General features: G+C 38.6%; 1 protein-coding gene across 1 annotated transcript in view; it reads left to right on the forward strand.

Annotated features, from left to right (window-relative positions):
• The first annotated feature begins 5,969 nt into the window (after positions 1 to 5,969).
• Positions 5,970 to 20,920, forward strand: part of prdm6 (PR domain containing 6) — a 67,273-nt gene continuing 52,322 nt past the window's right edge. Inside the window, exons 1-3 of the mRNA XM_061261772.1 lie at positions 5,970 to 6,087; positions 6,547 to 7,048; positions 10,212 to 10,519. Coding sequence (XP_061117756.1) covers positions 6,559 to 7,048; positions 10,212 to 10,519 — 798 coding nt within the window. The 5' untranslated portion in view covers positions 5,970 to 6,087; positions 6,547 to 6,558. The remainder of the gene's footprint in view (positions 6,088 to 6,546; positions 7,049 to 10,211; positions 10,520 to 20,920) is intronic.

Genomic DNA, 20,920 nt, shown 5'->3' on the forward strand with positions numbered 1-20,920 from the left:
AAAGGCTGCCCTAGTCCTTTGTTTTGTTCATAATTTTGAGTTTTGCATTCCTTGGAAAATTGTTCGAATTGTGAACACATTTTCTATTGATATTATTAAATAATTATTTTGCTCTTAGGGAAATAAGTAAATTGCTTATCACTGATGCAATGTTTCTGTGGTTTGCAGTGTATGAATAGTTATTACATAGTTGAGTGCTATGTCAGGCCTTTGGTACTGTGTGGAGCTATACGTGGCGGTACTAAAGGGTAATAACATGCTCGTTCTACTAATGGATGGGTTGGCTGTCCTATAGTTGAATATTTACACCTGTCATTGCCAGTTGCTTTCCCACTATTGTCTACAGAGTTGTTCCTTAGTTTGACATCAGACAGTGCTGCAACTTCAAAAACAAGTGTCTGATACAACTGACAACATTATTAAGTAATGATCATAGTAACCACATGCCAACTGTCGGCTAGCAATACATTTGTTGAATGCCTTGTTATACAGTGGCTGTGTATGGTTTCATACATAATTGCATAGCTAGCTTATAGAACACTTTTTAGAAAAATAAATGGATGGTTTGATGTAAGTAAGCGAGAAGGTCCAGTACCATTGCATGGTTGAGGTGTCATGCTGGAACCCCTTGATTGCTAATAGTGCAGTGTTTTCAGCTAATCTATATCAGGTTTCAAGTAAACCTTCAGTTCTGGCGTCTTAAACAAATTTACGTAGCCTTACTCCAAGGTATGTGGAAAATACATCATAAATTGATATGATTATCTTCAGGATTGTCACTGAGAATATAAAGACTTGTCATCAAGGTGCATCATCTATATTCAAACCCTCTCCATCTTTGTCATTTTTCCAGTGAATAAAAGATTTCATTTTAGAATTAGACGTGAACTCTAAAATGTGAAGTCCTGCTTATAGCGGACAACTGGGCTACTTAACCTTAACTTCTTGAACCTGACTGTTGATCTGAATTGAACATCAGTTTGTAGTTTATCTGCTATAAATCATTTGAGCTGGAAATGTGTTGTGTGATACCACTAATATGAATATGAGGGAATTTCTTCTTTTTAAACTTATTTCTTGGTCAGTAGTACAGTACAAGCCTATAACACGATTCGGTTAAAATTTATTTTATCAGCATTGCAACCCTTCTGTTTACACATGACTTTACCGGTAAACATATGGCAGATGACTATATTACAACGACAAGCCTAGATACTGTACGTGATTAATTAGAAGCTCAGTCTAACTTAATCGATTGAGCCTACTAAAACGAGCATATAACGGGGGTCTGAATAGACCAGGATTGAGAAACAAATGATTAACTGTGTTTAGGCAAACTGAAACAGAAAGACTCGCGAGTTAAATCTCAGTCAAATAATCTTTCCCAGTTCCAATGCAGAGTGCAAACAAACAAATCAAATTAAATTAGAAACAGAACTTTAAATATCAAAACATATATTACACTAAGGACTAAAGGAATTACCGTAATTCTCAGAGAGTCTTTTCTGAATATATTTGTCCCATGTGCAGTGTACTGGAACCACCCTCACCATGGGATACCAAGTGACCAACTGTAGTTTGCTCGTCAAATAAGTGGTTTATAAGATTCCTGGGTTGTTTAATCTCCATATGAGTGTAGTGTCCAGAAGACAAGATTCTCCCTTGTGCGTTGTTTGAAGGGGCATCGTGGTCCACTCAGGAAAGTTTTATTTGACAGTGACACTCAATTTGATTGATTCTCCTGACTCTGAATATAATTTATTCCAGTCTCGTGGCCCCATTATTTGGAAACAATTTAGTTTTTACATTAGTCAGAATTTCCAGATCCATACGGGATCATATAGAACAATGTAATGTTGTCTTACAAATAAAACCAGCCTTGTTTAGATAAGAAAAAAGTCACGTCTAATAATAAATGGCATATTAATGGACAATCAATGGTAACTGTGGCTTTCTAAGAGAAACATTGGATTTACTGCATAGCAGTGAGGATCAGCCAAAATGGTCAGTTGGAAGGCTTGATGCTGCTGTTTTAGTATTGAAACCTTTGTCCTCAGATTTAAAGGTCCATTAGTTCAAATCCTGGATAGCATACTGGTGTTGCTTCTTTAACATGTTTGAATGCTGCCAGGAAAACCTTGTTTTGTAAACTTAAAATATAGGTTCACCTTAAGAGCTGAAGTTGCTTTGGCAAATTATAACATTACATTAATCTTACAAATCAGCCATCGAATATGCCAAGACACATGGGTCATATGAAATTAAAATTATGATGGATAGTCACATTCAGCAACAATCATTGTATGATTATATCCTTAATTTGAATAACATTCAGTAATTGTATTTTTTTAGAAAGGCTGTTTCCTGGTTTTAAAATGTACATAATCCTGTACTAGCTAATAGAAATATGTGACTGTATCATCTCACAATTGTAGTGCCAACTCTCTCTAATGCCAGTAGTTATCTGTGGAAAGGAATATACTAGAAGAGACAACATCCCTCTCATCTTTATGAACTGATATGGTTTTTGATGTTGATATAATAATATATTTGTTTGCCATCCATTACAAAACAAAATACACATACAGCAGCATTAGTAGTATAGCAGCAAAATAATTACTAGTACACTTACAAAATGAGCAAAAATATATTTGTGTATATTATCAGAACCCACTTGTTATTGTAAATAAGAAAACATGCTACGTTTAAAAAGGTATCACTGGATCTGTTTGCTGCAACTTGTCGAATGCATATCATTTATTTAACCTGCTCATTAACTGACATAAAACTATCAGCGAATGTGATTTCTTTAGGCTTCCTAATGTCTGGCTCTGTAGCGCTGAGTAGAGGGGTAGCTGCGCCCTCTTGGGTTTCCCAGAAAAGATAAGCGCTGTTGCACCGGCTGTCAGTACATTCGTCAGTTTTGCAGTCAGTCCCATATGTGTCTGAATATGTGTATGCAATGTATGCATTCACCAAATTTGTACTCGTCCTTAAAATATTGACGCAAATATTATGTGTGATCTTTGTGCTTCATTATTAATGTTTGTCACATTATTATAATGGACATTTTGCACTAAAATATTGCCTGCTATGAGATCTAATATTTGCATTATGGGGACAGCAAAACTAACGCAGTTCGATTCCATGTAAATTAGGAGTGAGTTTAGGCTCGCCGACCATATGTCAAAAAACAGCAGTGACCTTAATTCATATTCTGACAGGAATCGATGTAAATCCTAATCAAAATATTTGATTACTTGCGGGGTCCACTAGTATTTTAAAGACATATAAAGTTCAGGACCATGACATACAAGAACAAATATAAAGAATAGAATAATATCCCAATAGTTCCAAGATCTCTTTGCGGACCCTCTTTCTATATTTAAAAGGTCTAAATACGGAAAAGCGTTGTACTTTCATATTGCACATATCATAAATTAACAGTCACCTCTGCACATAAGAAACATTGAAAAGGTATCCGATACATTTTTTTCCCGTTTATACCCAGCAGCAGTGTCGGCTGGATACACAATCATCAATGCCACAAACTACCTAAATTATTCCCAATAAATGCTCAAAATATGGTTGAAGTGCTCTTTAGACGGTCAAGTTGTTCTAAGTATTAAAAGGACATTTATTACCTGCTTCCAGGACAATTTGTTCTGTGCAACAGAAGTTAAGGCCAGATGATGCCAAATAAATAGCGTATCACCAACTCCCATCTGAATATACGTCTATATTAATGAATTATATACCCGGCAACCCGTGACCTTAGAACCATAATCAGGAGACATTCGGGGCACAGGGAGAGGCTGTTGAATTCTTTATCGGACTCCTGTCAAAGAAGGCCGTCCATTTGTCTTGCAGCCATCAGGCGAATTAATTAACAAGAAATGTAAACGTTTTAATTGAATGTCAAACGGAATACAGTATGCAAATACTTGGGACACCTATCTTGGCTCTTTCAAATCACGATTATGCAAATGTATAACAGGCTTCTCCGCTGGAGATCTAACAAAAAAAAAAACGCCTCAATAATTATATTATTTTTCCCAAGAAAATGATGAATTTCGGCACCTAATTTATTGATCGGGGCTCCCACTCCAACGTGTTTTACTTTAGCGGTCATTAATCAATGAATAAAAACACCAATGCGCGTTTTATAATTGCATCTTATTTTTTTCACTTATAGACTAGAATGTGGTGTATGAACAAAACTAAAAATATAGGATTATTTTTAGTTGATTATTTTAAATAGGATTTTTCTATTGCCACTGTTTTTGTGTCAGATGTGTAATGACAAATACAAAAGGTCTGTACTCAAAACAAAGCAAAGCTAATATCTTTAAAATATGTACAGAGAATGTATATTTAAGCATCAGTCACATAGCCTATATTTTATACATTATTATGATTTGTATTCATTACCATTAATAAGTGGTGAACCAACAGTCTATACAAAGTATTAATTGCAAAATGTCCACATTGTTGTGTGAAAAAAGAAACTGAATGGCCAAATATATCGAGTTGAATCTGGTCGAATTAATGGACCACAAAGTCAGCGATGGACACTTTGATGGACAAGTATGTTATGAGTCATCGTGCTCCCGGAGGACCAAATTTAATCAGACAGCTAACGGTCCATTTCACAATTTGATTCGAAGTTTGAAATCTCGGAATTTTGCGCTTTAGTAGATGTTTATGAACACGTTAACGATTGAAATCTGACTGGCCGTATTTAAGACTGCTTATGAGTGGATGGACTGTTTCGGTTGTAATTAGACAACGACTGGAACAGGCTATGTTGCTTAGACTTTAAACACGTATTGAGCGTTTATGCTATTAGTTCTGGAAAGCCCAGGTCTAACCGCTTCTTACTGTGCTTGAAGTAGCCTTCTGAAATCGTCATGCTGAACACAAATAATGGTGTGGTAAAAGTCATAATAACAGTCCCAGCTATATAAGGTTTTAATCCCTTATTATCCTATTAATTAGCCTAAATACAGTACTAACTCGTTAACAAAGGTAAACAAAGTTGTACCGCTTAACCGAGGAATGTCTATTTTAAGGGACAAAGACCTAACTTATAAGGAATATAACTATAAAATCACATTTAGACATACGGTACTAAGACATTTTGTAGGCTGTTTTTATTCACATTCTTTTACAGTGAAATGGTTTCTTCGGCTAGAATTCATTTTCAGACGATTATGTTTGTGTTTTGGTTTGTTATCAATCTGAGGGCCCTAGATGACGGATGGCCTTGTCAAAATGACGCCAGTCAAAACATTTTACTGCCCTTCTGGGTGGAATTGTGTAAAATGCCCTACATTTAGATATACAGACACTATCCAAACAGCAATAACTTTCTCAAGCGTCTGAGAGAGGGTGGGAAACACCAGCGCTGGATAACAAGTTGCTGCAACAATGCCATGAAGTCCGTTATCTTGAAGAGTGCCTCTTTAGCTAATAGTACGAGACCAAATATAATGGCAAATAAAATGAATACCCAGCGTAATTATTTCTTTATCACGCAGCCATGTGTAAAAATGATTAAAACAAGCGTACAAGTATAAAAGTCATTCGTAAAAATAAAAAAAGCGAATTCGATTAAGCATGCAGCGCACCTTATTGCGCTTTTGTGTATTTTTCAAAAAAGAAAGAAAACTTGAGCACATGCCCGTAGGCTATAGCATGCATATACCATCGATATATTATTTTAGCGTTAGCATTATTGGTCCACTGTGTCTCTTTTATAGAGGTGCTTAAAAGTTTACGTTAGTTTTTTAAAGCCCAAAATCTAAGAATAGTTTTGGCAAAGACAGATGTTCGAATACATTTTTGGGCCAGTATGAACTCCTTCGTCCCTTGTGTTTTATGCTGTCGTAAAACCCACGTGCCCTTCCTCTAGCCTGCGAGTGCTCAGAGGGCAAGCGAGTGGGGGGAGCTGAGATTGTTCTTCGTGTGTAGAGCTGGATAACGAGCACGGCGTATCCTCCAGTCAATACTATTATGGTGTAGGAGTCTGGGAAATACTATTTGGAATCACCGTCAGGGACAAAGCTTCTTATTTGCGTAAACTGGGTAAGTCTATTGCTGTGTTGTGGGTTCATATTTTCATAAGATTAAAAGAACTTGGATGTTTAACTCATAAAAGAAGCGCACCCCCGTTAGCATAGGGACTGCTCCAATGATTCTAGGGATGATAGCGGAACTAAAGCGCTGAATCTTATATGATGGCATTACGAACACGTGTGTTTGTTTAATGCGCAGCATATACTGTGCATTACATATAAATGATTAAGCCAGGAGGCATTGCTTGATTTGGTATGAATTCTGAATGGAATGCGTGACTTTGCGGTTTGTATTTTCTTGTTCCTTTAAACATGTCTGTATCTGACAAAGTTATCCTATTTCGAAATGACAACATTAGTAGTCTTGCGTAATGATGAAATTCAACTTGCACCGAAGATGCAATAAGGCACATGAGTGACCAAAACATTCCAAAGACCGTGAAAACTTACTATCTGTTGTACGTTGCAGCCGCGTATAGAGATGCTGAAGCCCGGTGACCCCAGCGGATCTGCCTTCCTAAAAGTGGACCCGACCTACATCCAACACTGGCAACAGCTTTTCCCTCAGAACCAAATAAAGAACGGAGCCCTGGCGCAGCTCCAGCCGCTGGAGAGAGCGACCCTCTCGGTTGAAAGTCTTCGTCAGCGCCCTAATCTGATCTCATCCACGTCGTCTTCGTCGGCTTTAACGCCATCCTCGACCTCCTCCACCTCATCGGCTTCCTCGCTGGCAGGTTTAACTCAACTATCCGTGCCGCAAATTGCACTTTTTGGACAAGCATTGTGCACCGATATCCCTACATCAGACAGTGTTAACCCTCAAGCGAAAGAACTTTGTTTGTCGTCCAACTGTAAAAATGACAGAGGATCAAGGTTTAAATTTACCTCAGAGGAGTTAGACTACTACCTCTACGGACAGCAGAGGATGGAAATAATTCCATTGAACAATCACACCGGCGACCCCAATAATCGTACGTATTCTCTCAAGAAGACTTATGGATCTTACCTGGGTCCATATTGAAAACGCATGTTTAATATTTTCCAAAGCAGCAAGTAAAGTGTCCTCGCACATGCAGTATTACGTTAATTTCTGCTTTAAATACTACTACCCGGTTAACAACAGGTATATATTCACCCCTCTCCACCCATTGCCCAAACTTATGTCGTTTTAAAGTCTGAAGATGACTATTTGTTACAATGTTGGAAGTTTACAAATATTGTGTGGAATTTTCATCTTGTTCATCAAAAGTTCTAAGAAATAGGCTACATTCGACTTTTGACTAAGAAAAATCGTAGGTTTTCGCTATGTAGGCAATACCAGCTCCACTGTGAAAGTTCCAAGATTGAGACCTTGCTTTAAAAAAACTTGACTTGTGTATGTGCTCGTGTTTGCGCGCGGGCGTGCGCACGATTAACTGCGTTAGAACGTGGTAGTTGTAGAATAGTGTTTTGGTTCAATTTATGAATAATTCAGGTAATTATCCGAAATAGTTAAAAAACATGTAATCCACTAAAACTGAACAATCTCAACCATATATGGTGCAATGGAAATTAATTACAGTATACACCTGAATTACTCATTTTCATTCTTTGAAAAACATGGATATTCAATTATAGACTGCTGTAGGCAACACAAATAAGGTTTTAATGGTCCATAGACGGTCACATAATGTTTTATTTCCTCAGAAAGAGCAAATTATATGATAAATATGAGCGGCATGACATTATTGTTTCATAGAAGTCCGAGTAGTTATGATCTCGGACAAAACATGTGATATTGATTGCTGTTATCTTTCGAGCTTTGGGGATGTGCAGTAAAAGAAAAACAAGATTTGAACGACTAAGTTCAATGAAGTGTGCGCCAACGTAGATAGCCCACGCATTAACAAAATTGATTATTTCCCTTCTTCGATTTAGGCTCACATACGTTTTTTTTTCTGTTCTATAATACTACATTTAAATAATAAAATGGGATAAATAAACTAACCCGGTGAGTTAATTTGTACAATAGAACTTTGCTTTTGCCAACAACCCTTTCGCCGTCGCAATATTTATATTTAAGTCAGACGTGCCATGCTGCAGCCTACGTTTATTTACAAGAAACCCAAACACGTGATTGTCAAAAAATATTGTATCATATCAAGGTGATTGCTTTTGTCAAATCATGATTTGTATGCGTCTAGTCTGGCTGCACAAATATGGCGATTTAGATTTACGGCTTTCTATATTTTCTGTTCAACTTCAATATAAAAAATACGATAAACATATATAAGAGGTATAACCCTATATATTAAACCAGGGTTTGAAAAGGTGGTGACTGTTTATTTAAGGTGATAAAACGGCCCATCAGCAGTAATCTCCATCGATATATGCCACAAGGAGATGAAGGATGGGGGGACAAGCCACAATTAATTGCTGTATAGTTTTGTAGAAGAGAGTGGAGTGAGTGTGCATCAGAGATCGATCTTCTCCATTGGCCGCTATTCATCATCCGAACATGGTATATGGAAGTCTCCCGGGGACAGTGAGAGTTCTTTATCTACATTCAGTATTCTCTCTCCCATATTTCAAACCAATCTTGGTCATTTATAACACAGCCAAAGTGTGTATTAGACAATGAAACATATAATTCGGACTAATGTTTTGTATTTGCGTAATTACCACCGTCTCTATGAAAAAATAGGATTTTTTTTTTTTTTTTTGCATATACCAATATATAAATTGTAGCGTTTACCTCTGGGAATGGGAACTAGATTAGACATGTTCTTAGTGGAAAGCAGTCCAAATTGAATTCAGTTAAATGAAATGTTTCGCTAACGGTTAACACCAGCTTGACAAAGATAACACAATCAGATAACGGTTTAGTGGCGGCACTTTAGGGTATACACTCAAAATGCTTCATGATACACATATGTTCTCCTCGTAAAATTACTAGGCCTATAGGCTACATTTTGTGGTTCATTTTTTATTAATTAAGTGAAATGCTGGTAACATATGGCATTAATAGTTTGTTTTAGAACAATTTTGTAGATTAAATTGATTAAATTGTTCCATGTAGCCTAAACTGGAACCTACATCTGGGAGCGCTTTGTGAGATAAACTAATTAAAATTATTTTTTACAGATTTTTCTGCACCAACAACAGTTTCTCATCCGAGAGAAAACCATGTTTTACCAACATTATCATCCTGGAAGGAATATTAACCCCACCTACTAATATACAATTTACAACAATATATTTGACACCTTGGTAATGCAAGAGAGAACGTTTCAAAGTATTAATATTGGGTTTAATTAATTAACTTTGGACGTAAATACCAAAGAAGCAAGCCATAATTAAATTAGAATACACGCACCGAAACAACTTTTTTTTTTACTATACATTTGATGAGCATTTACCACGTTTTCCTTTACCTGGATTTGTTACTTAACGTATGTCGTCGAGCGAAGTTATGTCCTACTAATTTCTTTGAGGCGAATTCCACACGCACTACGAAATCATCCCATTCATTTGTTTTACCTTCATTTAACACATTGTGGGCAAATTAAATTAAGTGTTAATTTTAATGTTATTCATTTACTAAATATTTTCATTAATTCCATTCTTTTTTTGAAACTGTAGCATGAATCTAACGTTTTCAATATTCAACAGCCCGTTTTCTGGTTAATATCGTTCAGAATGTTTTGCTGGACGTTGTAACATTCTGATATTTGCATGACGTAAATATTTGCATATTTCTTTTCAAAGCAGGAAAGCGTGAAGGTTCACTCGAATTCAGCGTCCTGAGTGTAGATGGGACGCATTCCTACCCAGCCCTGCGGTTTGTCAGATAGCATAATGTCCAAAACATATTTGAACCTTGTGCAGAAACTGTCTCAAAACCGCCTACATTTTCTGACTCCTGCATTAGGCAGTCTTTCTCCTCTTCATTTTAAAATGTCACAGTAGGGCTTGTCACAGTTTGCGCCCTCACCACGTTTAACCCAGTCAGACATGCACTAGTGCGGGGGGGTGCTCCCTCCCCCCCCCCCCACGTAAGGCCCGGCGTAGCCCCCCTGTGCGTGCTGACCGCTCCCCGCCGTAGCCCCCCTGTGCGTGCTCACCGCTCCCCGCCGTGTGCCTCTCCCCCCGCAGGGTGCGACATGTGTGCGGATAACCGGAACGGGGAGTGCCCCATGCACGGGCCCCTGCACTCCCTGCGCAGGCTGGTGGGCACCAGCAGCGCCTCGGCCCCCGTGCCCCCGCCGGAGGTGCCCGACTGGCTGCGGGACCTGCCCCGCGAGGTGTGCCTGTGCACCAGCACGGTGCCCGGCCTGGGCTACGGCATCTGCGCCGCCCAGCGGGTCCCCCAGGGCACCTGGATCGGGCCCTTCCAGGGAGCGCCGCTGCCGCTGGAGAAGGTGCAGGCGGGCCCCGCCCGGAACACGCGGCACCTGTGGGAGGTGAGTCTGACGCCGGGGGGGGGGGGGGTGGGGGGTCAAGTGTGTATTTCCTGCACTGAATCATTCCAATGTAAATCTTGTGGCGTATTTTTAGTCGCAGAGACTTTTGATTATGTATTAACTTGAGATCGTAATGAATTACACTCATTTTTTTATTTTGAAAGGCCAAATTGAAAGTCGCTTTGAGAGTGACCCGGTGTACTGAGAACCGACTCCGAGAATCTGTGGTTTTACGTCCAGCTTTGTACATTATTGATTCCTTAACATGCTCCATACTTTTCACAATATTTTCGTTTCTACAGAGCTATACACACATATACAACCATCATAATGACTTGATAATATTCAAATTATCACTAGAAAAGTAACCCATTGGCGAGATGCATATGCGTTGTTGAAATAACGTTAACTGTGATGCTGTTCCTAGGACCCCAGTTCACTCCACCGCTTCTAATGTGCAGATGTATTGATTTTTGCTCTCATATTCATGATGCAGAGTACACTGTCACCACCTGTATTCAGAGGGTCAGATGGTCACAGTTCTAATTTGCATTGCCCTGCTTGGGTCAAGAGCGAGCATTATGAGTGAAAAATACTCGTGTGGATGTCCTGCCAAAATTCACCATTCTTTCAGCCAACCAGCAACAAGCCTGTTGGTCACCGGTACTGACCATATATACTTATGTTACTTGATTCATTTCAGGGTAAAGAGAAAAGACCAGTCTAGGATCTAGAACATACAAAGTATACTATAATTACTGCCTGTGATAATTACGCGTTTTTCACAGCGGTAGCGTCTGTTTATCTGCAGGTCAATATGTCAAAGCAGTAAAAGCGCAGCTTGTTATTTTGACAAATCAGCACGACCTTTCGCGCAAAATTATCACCTGAAGTAATAGCTTTTGAAGTACAAATGGACGGTGTCAGTCCTTTTAAAGCGCTGTGTGGTGTTTGACTGCTGTGACCTTCATACACCTCAGGGCGGCTGTTCTCCAGGCCCCTAAGGCCGAATAAAACACCATTACGGTTAAATATGTTCTGTGTGAGAGGGCTTTAAGCGTGGACTCTGCCCAAGAACACTGTAACAATTCCTTCAGATTAAACAGGCAAGGTGGGCGGAGGGGATACCTCAAACTGCAATCCAGCCTTCGCACGTTGCCTGCAGTTCTCTATCGCCAGGAAACACAGCCCGTGTTAAACTGTCCTAGAAATCATTATTGATAAAAGGGCACACGGTTCTTGTCAGAACAGCTCTGTGTTATAGACAAAACAAAATGAGGCAAGGCTCCTGAATTTAGTCACATTCTTTACCGGCCCAGGAGACATGACGACACCGGTGTGTTTTCGTTTGGTTACGAATTTTGAAAAATGGAAGGTCCTTCCTATCTTACTACACAAACCTTCAGATTCGGGGAGTTGATACTGTACGTTTTGAAAATGGCAAGGGAGATATTGTCTTCGCGTGATTCTTTATCAAAAACTTTTCAGACTAGTATTTCACTTTTCATGGTTATTCAGTCATGTTGTGAACAAGCATGCCATGTACAATGTAGAGAGGGTGCCAGACAGATTTTTATCCAGACGGATTAAAATGGCTGAACTTTAAGAATTTGACAAAAAGGTGAGGTCAGGTTGATATTAGTTGATGTATGACTGTGGCCTTGTGGAGACAAAGCCAAAAGATTTAAGGACCTAATTTATTTCAGCATGGCTTGTTTATCATGGCACAAGGCTTCCCACATTTGGTGACAGTATATGGTATATGTTTTATTGTAGAGTTCATATATAATTCCAGACACAGTCTGGCCATTGATGTGACATGAGAAAACCTGTGTGTTTAAGTGCCCGTGAAATGTGTTTTTCATTGGAATTAAATCACCGTGCTAATTGTGAAATGCAACAAAAGAACCAATCGGCTTCACTAAATCACTTCACAGCTTTGATCCGGCCACTAATCAAAATTGACAAAACTAATTAATTGACCGGTAACGTTTGGCGATACTGACCGGCAGCTTTGCAACAGCGTATAAAGCCAGCCTTGGTGAAGCGGTTTATTTTTAATCAGTGGGTGTGCCTGAGTTTTTGATTAATATCCAGTCCATAGCACTTCGGACACCAAGGTTATTATAGCTACAAACTCTTTTCACATGACATCATTTAAATACAAGCTGATCTGCCACAGATTGACTTCTGGTGGACTGGAGTTGACCCCAGCCCTGCCCGACAACTGCAATGGCCAGCCGTGGTCCCAAAGCGCCCCGGTTCCTCTGGGTCTTCATTTGATCTGAATGGTGTTTTTTTTTTTAAACGGCGGACTGAAATTGCAGCGTACTTAAACTACCGCACAGCTGTTAGCCGTTGTAGTGCCCTGTTTTAACTTCATATTTTTGGTTTCGAGTCTGCTAAAAGTGTAAGGAGTGTAACCAAAAAAAGGTAATGTTTTCTTTAGCTTAGCATTGCTCAAGACTGATTAAAAGGCTGCGGTCATAGGGTTTGATTGCAGTCTGTTTTCATTGATGAAAATCTGGGGGTGATGACGTTGAATACAAAAGGCTGTGCAGGTTTAGATTAGACGCTAATAAGAAGTTACAATAAGGGGCATCCTAAGTTGAATTTTTGCCATAATACGATCATATTTTATTATACAGTATGACTCCAATTGTCTGAATGTCCCAGTTCTACAATGTAAGAGGTATCTATTCTCCTTTCAATACAACTATTTTCTCCTGGTTTTTCAGTTCATATTCTGGGCATTCTGGTTTTTCATCTATTAAGTCAATACCAGTTGTCTTACTTAACAGGGGTTGAGCACATTTCTTGCTTAAACCAATTAAAAGTCTTAAACATTCAGGATGTTGTCTTGAGCATTAAAACATAGAAAATAGGATGGCTTGAATGTACACACATATTGTATCTGTACTTTTTTCTGGTTGGACCACTATGCGGTCATATAATAATTTTCCTGGCACTATTTAAACCTAGAGGCTTTAATTTACGTCATTCAGACTTTTAATTTTAAATTTTTGCCGTGTTCACACATAATGAAACAAGACAGTTGCATCTCCCTGGCCCGTGTCTGTATGTGCACTTATTACATCTTAAATGGCTATTTTCAGAAAGTTGGAGTATAAACCCATCCTTTCCTGCGGTCAGATCACAACTTTAGCTAAGCTCACTAGTCTTAAGTCAAACAACAGACTGTGACATACTTCTTAAGAGCACACTAATAAATGTAATAATTATCTGAATTTACTTATGTGAAACTTACTTTGACATTCTTGCAAAACCAAGGATCGGATCTAAATTCCTATATGAAATGTCCTTGTGAAGAAAGTGTAAGAGACGAATGGTTTGCGAGGTGAATCGTTCACGTTTGTTCTCATATTTGTACGTGCCACCTGTGCTTGCGTCAAATCACCAGAAATATTTTAAATATATGAATTAGCTTGCATGAGATGGGCATAAACTTTAGCTTACATGACAAATGGAACATGAGGAAGCAGTGCCCCATAAACAAGCAGATTGTATTGCTTGCTATGTTTTTAAACAATTCTGCTGATTGAGTGCAGTTTTCCCAAACGTTCAGGGATTTACTGTATATCTACTTTGCCTTTATCGCTGTTTATTGATATACTGTATCGATAGTAAGTGTAATACTGCATTTTAAATACAGTATGCTTATTTTCAGTAATATGTTTAAAATGGCACAGGCTATTTTCAAAGTTTTTTCTATTGCAACAATGTTTGATATCATTTGCCTAAATAAATACATTTGATTAGAATCAGTTTATTTTTTGATAGTTTAGTCTATAGTTTTATTATGATAATAATGTAGGCCAGGCCAAAGTAATGGACTTGGCAAACCTAGTGCATACATGATGTTTGGCTTGCTGTTCTAGTGTTGGCTGTCTGATTTTTTCATAAAGGGTTTTTTTCATTTCAAAAATATTCTTGTGTGATGAATGTGAGTCACTAGAAAAGAATATTATTCGCATTTTAAGATTAGCGGAAATGGTTCTTTTTTTGCCAAATATTTTTGCAGCATACTACAGTTGATTCTCACCATTGTCATCCCCACAATCATTAAATCAGGTCTCTCAAAATAGAAAGGAAATTAATGTGTTACATTCCAGAAATAACTAATATCCTGTGAGTCACTTGAGATGTATTGTGCATATAAAGATTGACATAAATAGTTAAAACTTGGCTGAAGATGGGTATTATAATAAGGATATTAATTATGCCAACACAGCAATACTTCTCACACATGTTTTCAAACACGGTGTACAGTAAATGTTTTTTCTGTGGGATTAAAAGGTCATATATGGTTATTTTTTCTGCAAGTCTTTCACATAAAGGATATAAGTATATAGTTAAATGCAAAAGTATTTGGACAGTGACACAATTTGTTTTTATGCCTCGGTACTCCAGCACATTCGAAATTAATGAAAACGGAGAATATGAGGTGAAAATTCTGTCAGCTTTTATTAGAGGGTATTTACATATATATCAGGTGGTTAATGTAGGAATTATATATACTGTCGTGCCCCCATTTTAGAGGTGTACAAATAATTGTCAATGCCAGTAAAACATATCAGGCACAACTTTTGACATTGCTTTGCATTATAAAATATTGTGTTGGTACTATGGTGCTGAATTCATAAGCAACACAGATATGCATAACATATGTAACTTTAGGCCGAAAATACTTTGATTCAGTATGATAACAAGGTCAAATTGTATGATTTGGACCTCAGAAATCCTGGTTTGATATGAAACATGTTTGGCACTGAAATACATATTTATGAAGAAGCAACATTGTGATGAAGACTGTGAAATAAAATGTTTTAATCCAAAAAACATCCTAATTATTTTTCCAGTCATCCTCCAAGTTGTGGTTATTTCATTGAGAAGTGCTATAGGTACACGTTTCCTTATGTGTTAGCAGTCTTCAAATTAATTCTGCATAAATACAAATTACAAATATTCACAGCCAAATGATCCCTGTAACATTTCGTATAATATTAAAAAATATATAATCCCCACTAGATGGATATGAACTGTGGGAGACTGATCATTTTTTGCCTGTATTGCATTTGTAGGTGATCCTAAGCATTAGTTGAAGCTTACTGTAGTTATATACGCAGTGAGTATTTACAGTTAAACATTCTTTGCAGAATATGCTTGGTAGATAATTCCCAAAGGTGTTGTCTATTAAATGTTGAATGGATTGCATCATTCAATAAACTTTAAAAGATAATTTACATAGTTTTTAGAAATTCTGGCCATTGGCCATTCATAAACTTATTATTTAGCTGCTACATCTTTATTTTTCAAATTTGATTGATTACATTACTTATATTTTACAGAAGGTCAAATATAGAAATAAACATTTTATGCAGTATTTCAAATTCCAGCGAAGATAGCTAGCTGTTTAGTTTTTTCTTTCTTTTTGTTTTTAATGTGAGCAAATGCACAGACTCAAGCAGTGGTCTTCTTCAAGGAAGAAACTCATTCTTTCAGCACAGGAAGGTGATGAATCACCTTTTAGCTATGTGAGCATGCTGCTGGAGAGGTCCCTAATTGCAGAGATTATAGCCATTGTTTTTGTTTCTCATTGGCGCACAGTAGCTAGCTCATTGTTTCTGGATATCCCCATTAGCCACATGAAAACAAACTGCACATTTTCACTCTGCCAGATTGCTTTTTGGAAATTGTGAGCACACGCTTCAAAATTGAGCTTTCGAGGAAGCCGTTATTAGCTTAAACATCAATCACGACTAAATCGTGGAGTCTTATCCACAAAAAAGAGAATTTGTTCCCTTGTTGTTTTGGTGGTTGTTGTTTTTGATTTCCTCACAAACTTGCCAGTTGCCTGGTTTCCAGCATCACAACCAAACATGCAATGCAAATGCATTCCACCACAGCGCTTTCCTTTCAGTCCCTGCTTACACTTGTTTGGATAATTTCCCTGCCACTCCAGATGATACGTCCAATGCAAAGTATTTCTGAATGGCTTTTGAGGTGATTCATTATTGTGATATACCATGTATATATTCTCTTTTCTCTTTGTTTTTTTTATTTTGCTATGGGTGCCAGCACTAAGCTTAGATGTGGTTACCGACCGCATCTGGTTTGCTTGCTGTCTGATGAAAAAAGTACAATCCTAACCAAGTATGACAACTTGAATGTGGATTAAATCAAATGTTTGATCCACTCGCCACTCGGAAACCACAAACCCATTGCAACTTTTTGACTGCTTGTAATGAATTGACCTCTAGATATTTGACAAGTATGTTCTGAAATAATTATTCAACATATCAGGGACTTAACCATGGTAATAGTTTAGTCTGTAGATAAAAACTACTGTAGAAATCCAGTTGAGGTGGAGAATCAGATAAAGAATGCTTATAGACTCATGTACTGTGGGCTCAAGAATTATTGGCACCCTTGATAAATATGCACAGAAAGCACTGTAAACTAAACAATTACTGTTATTGATATACACTTTATCTTCCAACATGTGTAAAGTAGTGTGACTTGTTAATGATTCAATGTAATCAACCAAAGTCTTACAGTTTTCAAATTTAAAAAAAATTTTTCCCCAAAAAACAAGTTCCAAAGTTACTAGCACTCCTGGTTTTATAATTTGTGCAAAGGTGACAGCCATGAGGCTTTTCCTATAATATAAGTTTAAAGAAGACGTTTGGATAGATTTTTGACCATTCCTCCATGCAGAACTTTTCAGAATCCTTGGGATATCCCCCTCTTCAGACCACATATTTTTCATGGCATTTAAGTCAGGAGACTGAGATGGCCATCACAGAACATGGTTGTGTTTTTTACTTAACATTTTTTGTGTGGATTTTTATCCTGCTGGACAATCTACCCATGACCAAGGCCCAGCTTCCTAGCAGAGGCAACCAGATTTTCTGCCAAGATTTCCTAATACTTTGTTGAATTCATTGTGCCATTGATCTTAAATAGTGCCCCTGCACCAATCGCTGCAAAACATCTCCAAAACATCTCCAAAACATAATGACCTACCGCCATATTTGACAGTAGGTATGAGGTGCTTCTCCTTGTGTGCATTCCATTCTGCCACCAAACATGTTGACGGTGTGTACGGCCAAAACATTACATTTTTGTCTCATTTAATGACAGCACTCTCTTCCAGTCATAATTCCAATGAGGTTTGGCAAACTCAGGATAGGTTTTCTTTATTCTGCTCAGTTGACACCCCTCCAAAGAGTTAGTTTATGTTTTTTAGACCTAGTGACCCCAAGACACAACCAATCTCCTTGGGATACTTATGGCCTCCTTCACCATCTTAAGTCAGTAAGGATAATATGTACTTGCATCCTCTTCCTGGCAAGTTTGCAACCATTCTAAATGTTTTACGCCTTTTTATTATTACCCTTACAGTACTACTGTAAGTGGTACGTTTAACCATTTATGTATTTTTTTGGTACCCATTACACATCTTGTGATGGTGAATTTCCATTTGTGTCTTCTGAATTGACAGTTCTTTGGCTTTTCCCATGCTGATGGTTGACAAAGAGATTTTTGTTTTTATTTTTTATGAAACAGGTGATGGAATGACACAGTATAGTTCCTTCAGACTGAGATTAACTAAATTAATGTAAAAATGTTATTTTTGAAATTGCCATATCACTTTGTTTGATTTTATCTACAATAATTTTTAGGGGTGGCAATAAATTTGGCACCTGTGGTTTTCATTAATTACAAAACATTGAAACATGAGAGTAAATGTATTGAAATAAAATAATATAGTTTTCCTGTATTTTTGACATAAATTTAGATCATTATCCATGTTGCTTATTATATGAAGGCTTTTTCCTACATTTTTGTTAAAGGTGCCAATAATTCTGGAGCCCACTGTGTGTACTGTAATATGATAACTTTAGTTATAGTATGACAGATTTTCAAACTTGGCTCTTCTGATCTGCACATTTTGTACCACAAAAAACCCAGCGGACCATGCATCATTTGCTTTAGCTTCCAGTACCTGCTTGAATTTGAAATTTGGAAATCATTGCCTCCTGAAGAACTCTTTCTACTCTTGCCAGGTTGTCATTGTAAATACGATTCTGATCTTATTTGACCTGCCTGGTAAAAAAAATAAAGGTTAAATAAAGAAAAATGAAATTAGGTTGACCATGAACTCGCTTTTACACAGTCATAGCCCTACAGTTGTTTCTTTTAATAATGATGTCTTCCTGAATGGAGTCCAACATGGTCTTGAATTCCTTTTTTATTTCGTTTTTGGTTTTACACATCTGTCATATTCGCCCGAGTATTTGTGCAGTTCTTTCTTTTCCGAGAAAGATCACTCACTCTTCTCACCGTGCTCCTATTAAACCAATTTTAACACGTATATATATATATATCTTTTTTTTTTCCCCAACTGGGAATGTTCAGTTGTGTTTGTAAGTCCGTCTCATAGCTGCAATGTTGTCTGTCAGTTCAGGAGAGCAGAGGAAAGTCGGTCTCCTCTGACAACCGCTGCCTCTGCTTCTTTTTACTCAGCAGTCCACCGGCTCAGCTGCAGTCCGCCGGGTGAGCAGCAGTCCCCCCCCCTGAACGGGGGGTACACCTTCTGCGCGAATAGCAGGCACTAGATTGAGGCAGGTCGTCCTGAGGAACCGTGACGATCTCGCCAATTTAAGCCCTCCTTTTCCTGGGTGATCTTGTGGCCTGGAGGTGCTAGCCCAGTGGTCTCCAACCCTGGTTCTGGAGAGCTACAGGGTCTGCTGGTTTCCACTGTTACTCTTAATTAACACTTAACTCAACACTTAACTCACCTCACCTCACCTGGTTACCTAGGTCTCAACATGGTGCTGATTTTAAGGTGAAAAGAAAAACCAGCACACCCAGTAGCTCTCCAGGACCAGGTTGGAGACCTCTGTGCTAGCCCGTGGGGTGGTAGTCAGGATCAGCAAGGGTACAGAATCAATACCAGACAATGGGATGCATCCACGTACTAGAACTGAAGTGGTTGTGGTTTTGTTGTTACGCCAGTTTCCGGTCTGTCTATGGGATCTATACCCTCTTTGTATGCATTTGAACTTTGTTGCAGGGGTGTAGAGCTTACTATGACAGTGATTTATGATGTAAGTGAAGGATTAGTTAGTGTAAATTAGTGTAAGATCTGAGGTTATGAATTGCCTGTACTCAAAGGAGGGTATAATTATTCCTTACCTTCAGCATTCGTCAAATGTAATGCCTGTCTTTTTAAATAAGTCATCATGAATGTGCTCTGTGGTATCGTTGTAGAGCTACAATAACAAGCTAGACTTTTTTGGAAAAGAACAGAATTTTATGAAGCACAGATATCTGAAATATAGTTGTGCTCTTTACTTTAAAGCAGGAACGGCGATGGCCTCCCGTAACATCTCTGACAGCATCGTATATTTCCCAGGCCCGCCGCGCGGAAAGTGGCAGATTTTGAAAAGACAACAAGGATGAGCTGAGCTGAGCCAAAGAAACAGCCGCAGAGCTCCGAGTGCTCCTCGGCTAATTGCCGTGGAGGCAGGAGAGCTGAATGCAGCTGGCAGCCAGTGAAGGAAGGGGGAAGCTCAGAGTAGCTGGGAGAATACCAGTCAGCCAGTCAAGTTTGAATGAGTTGGAAGGTCTGGATAGCGTTGACGGAGCAGCCAGTCAGGCGGCATTTGTTAGTAACCCAGATGAAAGAGGATTGTGGCCTGGACAACAAGCTGGGCGGAGCGCTCTCTCCTTCTGATATTGATCAAGAATAACCAGACTGTTGGAGAGTGGACACAGTGTGGTGAATCTGAGTGCTGTGTGCAGCATTGATGCAAGGTTCGTTGTGGTGTGGCAGGGAGTGACTGGGATTTTTGAGGACTTTTTGAGGACGGGGACAATGTGCTGTTTCACTGGGAATTCAGCAGTTCAAACCTGGGGAGGTTTATTTAGGTGATTCATCCAGTTAAGATTTGGTTTTTGGAAAAAAACATTTTGTTTAAAAATTTGAAGTCAGTTTTTCTTGAACTCTTGTTGCTTTCAATTACCAGTGGTGATTGTTACATCGGCATTATGGGGCGACATTGGCCCAGGAGGTAAGAACAGTCGTCTGGCAGTCTGAGGGTTGCCGGTTCGATTCCCTGAGCAAGGCACCTAACCCCCAATTATTCCTGACAAGCTGGTTGGTGCCTTACATGGTAGAAAGAGGGTAACTGATAGAGAAGGGATTGCATCTCCGAAGGTGCCATGGTAGGTATAGGGCTTCAGAGATGGCCACCCTAGACACTGCAGCACACTCTGCCGGGGCATGCTTTTCTAATTGCTGAGATTTCCATAGGCCCCTACCATTAATTTAAATTCCACTCATTTCTGGTGTAATTCAAGGGGGCTGATTTA

This window comes from Conger conger, chromosome 11 (genome assembly GCF_963514075.1).
Source record: "Conger conger chromosome 11, fConCon1.1, whole genome shotgun sequence".
NCBI lineage: Eukaryota > Metazoa > Chordata > Actinopteri > Anguilliformes > Congridae > Conger > Conger conger.